Source organism: Salmo salar, chromosome ssa01 (assembly GCF_905237065.1).
Source record: "Salmo salar chromosome ssa01, Ssal_v3.1, whole genome shotgun sequence".
NCBI classification, from domain to species: domain Eukaryota; kingdom Metazoa; phylum Chordata; class Actinopteri; order Salmoniformes; family Salmonidae; genus Salmo; species Salmo salar.
In genome coordinates, this window is record NC_059442.1 from 38,298,142 (window position 1) to 38,309,197 (window position 11,056).

Genomic DNA, 11,056 nt, shown 5'->3' on the forward strand with positions numbered 1-11,056 from the left:
ATTTGATTTGACAGTGCTCACTAAGGGGTTCTGGTCAGGACTATCTGCAGGGTTATGATCAAGTGCCTGGAGTGATCTAGTTTCCCCTGAGTTGTTAAGGTTAGGATTAGGGTGAGGGACACGGTTCACTAAGGGGTTCTGGTAGGAGTCAGAGCTGAGGGACAGTTTGGTGCTGAGGAGTAAGAGGCAGGGCAAGTGTTAAGTTCAAAGTCTATGTTAGGGTTAGGCTCAGCCAAATGATTGGGTTTAAGAGGATGCAATGTCATGTCTATGGTCATTGGAAGGCTTGTGACTTTGGTCAGGGTCTGAGACCCCATGGCAAGGCCCAGGACAGGGGTCTAAGATAGAGTCAGAGACCAGAACCACTTCAGTAACAGGGACTGAGACAGAGACAGAGCCATGCTGGAATGGTACCGTTCCGGTTCTCCCACCTCCACCTGTACCGTCTGCCTCACCACCAGCTTCAATAGCACTGCATCATAACTGGTTCCAGGGGTGTGCTGTTTGTGCTGTTTGTTTAACCCCTGGTCTAGATGCCACTGTGGCAGGGTTGGTCTCAGGGGTAAATGGTGTACCTTAGTGAGGCCCTGCTGTGTTGGCTATAGCTGGGGGCTGGGGGCCAATGGCGCTACCAGACTCCCTCACTCTGGAGAAGAATTTCCAACCAGTGATTTTAGTGTAGTAATGGAGGAGGGGGTCAGCTTCTGTTTACATCTGGACCTTCCCCAGACAATAGGCGTATCCATGGCCTGTAGATCAACAGAAGTCAGTTATCTAGGGCAACAGAAATCACTGAGTCATAGTGTTCATTCAAAATGTGAATGTTGGTTTGCATCCATTGTTCTGTATTGAGTTTTACCTACTGGAAGGTCTCAGGGTTAGGTGACCATGGTTTGTATAAATGTGGTGAGCTTAGTCACCTGTCTGACCATGCCTGTCGGAAAAGAAGTGGAAGCTATGACTCAACAATCAACAATCTAAATGCTGTATGGCTTGTAACAATTTAAAGAGATTCTCTGGTACTTTTGTATACTTTTTAGCCAGTAGTTCTGAAAGTAGCACTTATGAGCCAAAAGTGGTCCCCTAAAATTGCATACTATGTCACATATGCGCAGATATGTGCACCACGTCATTGCTCTCTCGCTCTCTCTATGCTGTGTCCACTGAGCCGTTGGGCCGGCTGAGAGGCTGAAGCCTAAAGCTCATTGGCCAGAACTCGAATTGCTAGGGTCGCCAAAGTACCAGAGCATGTCTTTAAAATATCCCTTAGCTACTTTCTGCCCTGTTGGCTGTACTGATAACCTATACTGTCTGTGTTGTCTATTTGTTAACTCACCCTCTGGTGGGAGGTCAGCCAGTGGCTGGAAACAGTTATTCCAGGCCATACTAGCTCATAGTCAAAGAAGTAAAAAATACTGCCCTTTTAAAGTATCCAGAGGGGGGGAAAGGAGGGGGAAGAGGAGCAGGGGAGGGAAAGGGAGAAACAGATATACCCTACACCTCAAATCTAAAACTATAACCCCAAACCTAACCTCAACATCGTATCCATACCCCAGATTCATCTTTAACCCTAGCTTCATGTCCACACCCAGGTTCAACCCTAACCCTAGCCAAACGCCTAACCCTTACACTCACCATAACCCTACACTCTTAGAAAAATGGGTTCCAAAACAGTTATTCAGCTGTCCTCATAGAACCCTTTTTGGTTCCAGGTAGAACCCTCTATGGAAAGGTTGTACATGGAACCCAAAAGGGTTCTACCTGGAACCAAAAAAAGGTTATCCTATGGGGACAGGCGACAAACCCTTTCAGGTTCTAGAACCATCATTAAATTTGACGATGACACAACAGTGGTAGGCCTGATCACCGACAACAACGAGACAGCCTATAGGGAGGAGGTCAGAGACCGGGCCGTGTGGTACCAGGACAACAACCTCTCCCTCAACGTGATCAAGACAAAGGAGATGATTGTGGGCTACAGGAAAAAGAGGACCATGCACGCCCACATTCTCATCGATGGGGCTGCAGTGGAGCAGGTTGAAAGCTTCAAGTTCCTTGGTGTCCACATCACCAACAAACTAATATGGTCCAAGCACACCATGACAGTCGTGAAGAGGGCACAACAAAACCTATTCCCCCTCAGGAGACTGAAAAGATTTGACATGGGTCCTCAGATCAGCTGCACCATTGAAAGCATCCTGACTGGTTGCATCACTGCCTGGTATGGCAACTGCTCGGCCTCCAACCGCAAGGCACTACAGAGGATAGTGCGAACGGCAGTACATCACTGGGGCCAAGCTTCCTGCCAACCAGAACCTCTATACCAGGCGGTGTCAGAGAAAGGCCCTAAAAATTGTCAAAGACTCCAGCCACCTTAGTCATAGACTGTTCTCTCTGCTACCGCACAGCAAGCGGTACCGGAGCGCCAAGTCTAGGTCCAAGAGGCTTCTAAACAGCTTCTACCCCCAAGCCATAAGACTCCTGAACATCTAGTCAAATGGCTACCCAGACTATTCGCATTGCCCCCCCCCCCCGCCACTCTGTTGTCATCGATGCATAGTCACTTTAATTAACTCTACCTACATGTACATACTACCTCAACTAACCGGCACCCCCTGTATATATTTTTTTACTGCTGCTCTTTAATTACTTGTTACTTTTAGCTCTTATTCGTAGTTTTTGAAACTGCACTGTCAGTTAGGGGCTCGTAAGTAAGCATTTCACTGTAAGGTCTACACCTGTTGTATTCAGTGCATGTGACTAATACAATTTGACTTGAAAGCACCTTTTTTCTAGGAGTGTAAGCTTAAGATACAAATATAGAACAGTGACAATATTCAGGTGAAAAAATATTTTATTTTGTTTGAAACAAACATTTACAAAACCACTCTTATTCACCATACTGTAGGCTATATCCACCAGCATACAAGCTGATTTTAAGCACTAACATCGTTTAAAGCCAACAATACAGTGCTGTAGATCTGTGAAGCGTTGAAAGTTGCATCAATCATTGATTTCTTCTCACAAGGTGTATACAGAAGCTTCTCAAACAACCTGCAGTTATTGTCGAAGACATCTGCTCAGAGAGACCAATAATGACAGAAGTGCTGGGAGTCACTCATAACTACTCTCAACTAGTTTATAACTATTGTTGACATGTAGTAAATTGGTAAGGATTTGGATGATCTAAAACCCTCTGTCAAAAGGGCATGTGGTCAAAAGTCATGTACCACATAGGAAGTAGGTCACCATTTGAGATGCACCCTTGAGTACTCCAGATATTATTACCAACTTAAAACAAGATATACGATATGACAATGTCTTTGAGCCACAACAGGTGGCCATTTTGATTTTGTGCTTTTCAACATGACACTGTCAGCTCAATTCATCTTTACATGCACACATTTTAATTACAGATGAGCCATATTGTATAATTAAAACTTGAGTAATACATTTTATATTATTTGCAACAAGAACAAAACTAATCTAGGGGGAAAATGTATTGGACCCGTGCCTGTAAAAGAGTCTATAGAAGTGGCCTATTTTAGAATGTTGGGCGTTGTCTAAAGCCTCTACAGTAGGTGAAAAACATTTTGAAAATCCAACAAGAAAAAGTTAAAAAGTCCCACCCCCAAACATGTGATATCATTGAAAAGCCCAGAATGTCCTCTCAAAGTTACAGCAGGACTTAACACAGTGGCATGTACGGCCTCAGAGATACAGATCAACAACTACTGTCCATTAGAGTGGACAAAAATGAATTGCTGGGTCTCAGGAGGATGAAGACATTTCAAGAAGTAGTACAGTGTTACTTGGGTTGATCCAGGACACTTGGGTTTAAAAACAGTAATGAGTACCCTGGTTATTGAAAGAGCAGCAAATAATTTAATAGAAAAATAATGTACAACGCCATCAAGCACACGTCTTTGTAGCTTTTAGAAGAGATACCAAAATCCAAACAGTGATTAGATCAAAGTGTGAAAACTCTCAGTCAGCACGAAGGATTTGGGATTCATTGTTCTATTGCGTCACACAAGATGGAGTCTCAAAAGTTCACAGTTTACAGGGTGCTTCTGTCCTGGTCCTGAGTGGAGGCTGAAACAGACAGATGAATGCCATTAATGATTAGGATACAAGTTGTAACCTAACGTCAGTACTATATAACTACAATTTATTACTGCACAGGAATAAGAGCAACTTAATGTAAAGCGTTAGCAGAGGTTTTTGTTTACACATAGATGTAACGTAGTTAATTGATCCAATGGAGAAATGTACCTGTTAAGTCTCTGAACCGTCTCTTTGCCTCTGCTCTTTCTTCTGAATCAAAATACCACACTGTTATAGCATATCTGAAACATAGCAAAATTCAAAATGATTAATACATAATTACATTGCATCTTTATCATTTTATGAAAACATGTATAATAATAACAGTGTGATGCATCAAACAGACCTTGTTGCATATGACGGGAGCACCGCGTGTGGATTCCTTCTATCTGACCAGAAGAACAACAGTCTGTCAAACAGGGGCTCGACATCTGCAACGTAGGATTTGCCCTCAGGAAAAATCCTAAGAATTCCTCCATGCTCCTGCAAAATAACAAATACATATTGTTGACTTCAGCTTTACAGAATAAGAAGTAAAGCTATAAGAGGCTTGGTATGTATTTTACAAAGATCAGAAGCCAAAGGGGGTCTTCCAACAAATGGTGGGCGTACTATTTTTATGGCAATATCTCACATTTACATAGTCTAAAAATAAACCATGCTTAAATATAATGACAATCGTTCATTATGTTATAGCGGAAAAACAATCGAAAAATACAAGAGTGACTTTCTTGAAAATGGCATTTAAAATGATTGGCGTTGATTGCACCTAAATTATTTTATAATAGGTGACAATAAATACATGTAATAAGAATGTGTAAGAAATTGATATGTGTAATACATATTCAATAAATATGTTTAAAATATATGTAGTTCATTTAATGATCATTTAATGATTATGGAATGCATATGTAATGAATGTGTTACTCCACCTCTGCCTTCCAGTTCTTGTTCAGGTAGTAGATACAGGTGACACAGCGACCATCAGCGTTGGGATTGTCCACATGTTTCACATATCCGGTCCCATTTCCTGGATAGCACGCCACCATCGCCTGAAATAGACAAACACAAAACATAAATTCTCAGTCCATTCCATATTATATTTAGTATACTCGCTAATAATCATTAGATAATATGTAACAAACAGACTGTAGTGTACCCTACTACAGAAGCCTTCGTGTGGGAAAGTATTTGTGTATTTTTCAGTGGCCTTGGAATATTCTAAGAACACAGAAATAGCTTCTGCATTTCAGAGACAAAAATAGAACAAGAACAGATTTATGGGTAAATACCTTGGTTGCAAAAATGTCCTGTAAGCATTGCGTGGAGAGGGTGCGTTGTGGTTTCAGAAGGACTCGCCTACGTGCATTCAGTTAGCAGTCCAAGGAAGCACAATTAACCAAACTCTGGTCATTTATCTTGTGATAAGAAAGCCAAGGAAAGCCCTCAAAGCAATGCTAATGAAGATGCTTGCGGTCAAGAGGCCAAGAGTGGACACATTGGATCAGATAGAAGGTTTGCTAGAGGCTACATTTTGTCAAATGATATTTGATTTTGGCAACTTGCGATATTTTGCATGTGTGATACAGTGCAGATGCAAAGGAACAGGATTGGATCCAAATATTTTGTTGAAACATGATAAGATCACAATCAGATATTGGGATTCCACAATATGCGGCAGGTAGCTTAGCGGTTAGAGCATTGGGCCAGTAAGCGAAAGGTTGTTAGTTTGAATCCCCGAGCCAACGAAAAAAAAATAATAATAATCTGCCGATCTCTCCTTGAGGATGGAACTTAACCCTAACATTTCCATTTCACCAAACAATATAAGCAACTCTTATTTGACCTTGTGGTTGTACAGCCCTATTCTTTCAGCCTAACAAAACAGCTGTACCTTCCAAACCCTCAGGAAACAGGAGGTCCTGTTCGTGCCTATAGAGGTTTGACCTTTGACCCTCACATTACAGAAAAAGGTCACTGGAGTCAGACTGTCTATACATTGAATTCAGCCACTGCGTTGCCTAACAAGTGACTTCCCTGAAGCTGGTGTGACAAGCACAGCGGTGGCTAAAAAAAACCTATGCATTTCCTTTCCAGTTGCTAGGATACAATGCAAAGGGACAAATCTGTGGTCTCATTTCAGGGAAAATTACATTTACAATCAACCTTTACACATGCATCATATAAATCAAACTTTTCTCTCTCCTTTGATTACTGAATGAATGATGCATGCATACACCTACGTAATAAATCTGCAATAAAATCATTCTTTAGAAGAAACATCACAAGGGCCTTATCTGATCAAGTGATCCTTTAGTTTATTTGCACAGCGTCATATCTTAGCACGTGCTGAGGAAAGGAGTGTTATGACGCAGCCCGTGTTTACTGTCCACAGTGGGGGAACGTATGCACGTACGCACAGTGTTGTCAACGAACAGTGAAAACACGTGAAACAAGAGAGAAAGGAAGAGAGCGAGGAAGAGGAAGTCCACACACAGAGCAAAGCTGGCAGGCTGCCAGGATGTTGAAGGTTTAATGACAGAGCTACGTGTGGAACGTGAGCCAGCAGACTCCACATGTAGTACTGCTAGGTCTACCTACCTCTCCCCCCCCCCGCTCTTCCCCTCCCTCTATACATCCATTGACTTAGATCTATAAATCCTTTTAGAGATGTCAGATTTTTTTTTCTCTTCTTATTAATTTCAAATCAAGGTAAACAACAGCTAGCTTTTGTAGTTACTTTTTATAATCAGTCCATCTGATCAATGGGTTGTCTACATAAGGTTGGGAGCAGGATCCAGGCATGTGCGAAAGAGAGAAGGGTGGTGGGATGTAAAGTGTCCCGACCCCCCCCCCATCTCAGTCCCCAGCATCTATGCTGCAATAGTCTGGGGGGCTAGGGTCAGTGCTGGGGGGCTAGGGTCAGTCTGTCCTATCTGGTGTAATTATCTTGTATTATATGTGGGGTCATGTGTGAACTTAGAAATTAGAGGTGACATACCTCTCTCGGTCTGTCGGTGTCTGTCTGATTGGCTAGGTCCGCTACGCTATGAATCCACACACTATTACAGAGACTTTGATATTACCGGCCGCAATTGATATGGGGAAAACAATGTGTGGGGAATCAGAGGCACAGAAACTCACATTAATATCTTTCTCAGACAACACTGTTAAAACAAATAATGTATGATATTGCTAGCAATCAAGATGAAACTGACTGAACACCTCAAACTCCCCAGCTTATGCTCTCCAAATGGATGTTAGCTGTGAGGAGCGAGATTGCCATGCATTGACTTTTGTTCGCTATACATGTCACGGGATGCTATTCACAAGGACATATTGTTATTTCTCATGATTCCCAAGAATGAAACGGCATATGGGATGTTCAGTGTGTTGCGTGGCTATATTGTGATAAAACTGATTCCATATGGGATCGAACGGTGGGCTTTTGCACAGATGGGCTCTATCGGTCACGGGGACGGTGGGTAGGCCAAAGGGACTAAAAGAAAATACCCTGCAGTCTCCCTCTGAGCATTAATGCCTGACATGGGAACTCTGAAATCTCAGACTTCCGAGCGTTCAATACAACTGGGAGCTCGGAAAGAAAACGAGCTCCGACTGGGAAAGATCGGTTTGAACCATCATCTAACTCGGAATTCCAACTTTGGAACCCAGGCCTCTTTCTGGAGCTCAGATTTTCCGACCTAAAGATCACTGAAGTCATGATTTGATATCTTATTTTTCCAAGTTCCCAGTTGTCTTGAAAGCACCATAAAACTTATGGTAGGCTACCCTTCGCCAGCGCATATCTGTGTGAACCTGGATTCAGTACACTCGTCTGCATTAAAACCAAATATCGATCCAGGTTGGATGTGACAGCTGAGATGAGGTGCGCACTGTGGACCACACCCCCTGACTGAGAAGCTTCGACGCGACATGCATCAAGCACACCCATCTCATTAGTGGTGGTGAGATAAGATACATTATGTTAGACACATTTGCAATTGACTGCCCCCACATTAAAAGTATGTGATTGTGAGTTGAGAAGACAATCAGAAATACTGTTAGAATGTTTTTCAATTCACTGCCATAGCCCCAAATAAAAAAGTAAACATTGGCTGTTAATTATATAACTATTTTCACATGGGTGGGGTTGCGAGAATTTTCAGATATCAAAATGGGGTCTTGGCCCAAAAAAATTTGCGAACTCTGTCTTAGAGACACACAATTATTATAAATGCATGAGGATAAAAAGGGGAGTAGTAAATACACAAAATGGTGGTTATCCAAAGTTCACTGACAACATTTAAATCAAAGACAGTACAGTATGAAGATGGGCTAAAACTGCTTCTCCGATAGAAATCCCCGATCACACTTGTAGGGGATGTCAGCTAAGCTCATGCGTAGTAGAAACACATCATCGGGTCTAATGGTCGTCTCATGCCGAACTGCGGAGGCCGTAAAAATAAAAAGGCCCTCCATCGATAGTTATTTTTGTACGAAAATGAAAACATGTCAGTTTGTCACTTTCACAAGTTTGGAGTAGTAAGATGTTCAACTACTTATGGCATTGGCTCAAATCTAGGTTTTGCCTTTAGATTTAAAGAATTAATAACTTAAGGAAGAATGTCTCACTTCTCTCATTTACTTCTCAAACCCCGGCCTGGCCTGTTTTGCAAGCGTTCCTGGATGTCTTGCGATGTTGTGCCTCTGGGTTTAGAAACTCTGTGATAAAGTTCTTGTCACTTGCCAGCCAGCCAACTTCAGCTAACTCAGACACATCAAACATTCATTTTTGTCAAAAACATACATACATGCATACATACATACAGGCCATTAAATCAAAGGCACTCCTTCGAGATAGATAGATAGATAGATAGATAGATAGATAGATAGATAGATAGATAGATAGATAGATAGATAGATAGATAGATATTGTGCCTTTGATTTAATGGCCTGCACATGCGCAGTTCGGTGCAACACAATCGTTAGGCTCGATTATGAGTTTCTATGCATGAGCTTAGCTAGCCAAGTCGATTTCTATTGGAGAAGCAGTTTTTGCGTATCTTCAAACTGTACTGTCTTTGACTTATCCAGCCTGCGTAGCAACCATTTTGTTTAGACCTGATGACCAGTCCTTTTGCATAGCAACATGACCAACTATATCTTCTGGTGGAAGAATGACATTTTAATGAATCAAAATAAAATTGTAATGAATCAAAATAAAATTGTAATTAATCAAAATAACGTTAATGAAAATATATAATTAATTGTTATTTTAGAATGTAGGTAACAGTTTTTATAAAAGCAGTAAGACACAAGGTAGTGCTGTATCATGAATACAGTCACAGGTAAATGGGTTGACTGGTCCATCGCCTCGGGCCACACAACGCCATTTACCTGCGACTGTATTCATGATACAGCACTGCCTCCGGTGCCTTAATGCTTAATTATACCATGGCATTGTTGAACACCAGTTTCTGATTGGCTTGAAGGGCATTCTAGAGCGTGCATTATTTACCTATAATGCATGGTAATATTCAATGGTTATGAAGTTCATTCTTACATGTTCTATGTTTGAGCTGCTTTTGAAAGCAAAAGTCAAATTGAAAACATTATTGGGGTTGTTGAATTCGATTTTCATAATAACAAGCTATGAGGATGGTTTCTTAGCTAGCAAGTCTGGTCAATGGTTACGTCCAAGGCAACTAACGTTACTGTAGCTATCTAGTAAACTTGCTAACTAGCTACTTCAGTTGGTGTTAAACACATTTGCTGCTAGAAATGTGTTCAATCACAGCCGTGGTATAAGCGGGATAGTCTCGGTGCTCCATGCGTTCTCTGTTAAAAAAAGCAACTCGGTCGAAGGTTAGTGCCACTCCGCTACTCGTCGTGGGACACACCTTCCACAGTGTGCATTATTTTCCATTTAATGCATAGCCCCTCGTTGATTATCCCTTAAATATCGTTCAACATTCACAGCTCTAGCTACTATATTAACATAATCAAATAGAATATAAGGACAAAGTGATCACAATTTTTTTCCACCTTCAAACCACGGAAATACACGCAATTTATGCACAATTGTCGCACAACTTACCTTTGATCTTTCTCGAATAATACTTTTCCCAAGTCGGCCGATGCAATGAGAAACCAACTTATCGATTAATGTAAGGAGGATGTTAATAGCCTCGCACCCCCTTTCAACTCCACTGACCCAGGCTATCTTGTCACCCCGAATGTTCCTTTTGGAAATCCCACAACTCCGGCCAGGACCAGCCAGCTGTCCGTCCTGTAGAACTCCAGAGTTGTGCAGCTCTTTCACTTGGTCCAAAACAAAGTGTCCAACCTGGTCTCCAAGAAAGTTATCCACGTAAAAGAATCCTTGGTCAAGTAGGGACGGGACAATCAGGTCCAGGGCTAACCGCTCCAAGTCTGTGTCCAATGCATGTTGCAGAAGAGGCATTTTCGCAATTTATGAAGAATTTAACACTATGCTTCTAAAGTTATGTTACTGAAACTGCCACGATAGTATGTGTCAGTGCGTTAGGCTCACTGATATATATGTTTCAATAATTCAGCCTTTCTCACTCTGCAGAAACGACTACAATATATTCTTAAGAGACGCAATTTCACAAGAGTTCTGTTCTGTTCTGTCTGTTCTGTAGCAAATCTAAACTCACACCAAAGTGTAAAGAAGCAGCGAATGAGAGGCACCTGCATATAAATACGGAACGTGCTGGATGTGTTGTTGCACTAGAGGGGCGGAGGCAAGGACTTTCATTAATTGATATAACCTTCTGCATAGTTCACGCTTTCAATTTGTCGTTTTCATTAGGGATGATAAAATACAAATGTTTACAATTATTTTGGGGGTAATTGACCTCTGCAATTTATTAAAAAAATAACACATGTTTATTTCTGTGCAAGTGTGATGCCGCCATTGATG

The 11,056-nt window shown here is 41.7% G+C and overlaps 1 protein-coding gene and 1 long non-coding RNA gene across 2 annotated transcripts; both read right to left on the reverse strand.

The window, feature by feature from the left end:
• Window positions 1-504: 504 nt before the first annotated feature.
• LOC123726741 (uncharacterized) lies at window positions 505-1,747 on the reverse strand. Its single transcript, XR_006758865.1, has 3 exons — window positions 1,636-1,747; window positions 860-934; window positions 505-749 (listed from the first exon to the last, which is right to left on the reverse strand). It is a non-coding gene; the product is annotated as an uncharacterized lncRNA (long non-coding RNA).
• A 1,089-nt stretch (window positions 1,748-2,836) lies between these two features.
• Window positions 2,837-10,852, reverse strand: egln3 (egl-9 family hypoxia-inducible factor 3). Its single transcript, XM_014194431.2, has 5 exons — window positions 10,208-10,852; window positions 5,040-5,159; window positions 4,454-4,590; window positions 4,276-4,349; window positions 2,837-4,095 (listed from the first exon to the last, which is right to left on the reverse strand). Exons 1-5 carry the CDS (start codon window positions 10,571-10,573, stop codon window positions 4,061-4,063), a joined length of 732 nt encoding a protein of 243 aa, XP_014049906.1. The 5' UTR covers window positions 10,574-10,852; the 3' UTR covers window positions 2,837-4,060.
• Between the last annotated feature and the right edge of the window lie 204 nt (window positions 10,853-11,056).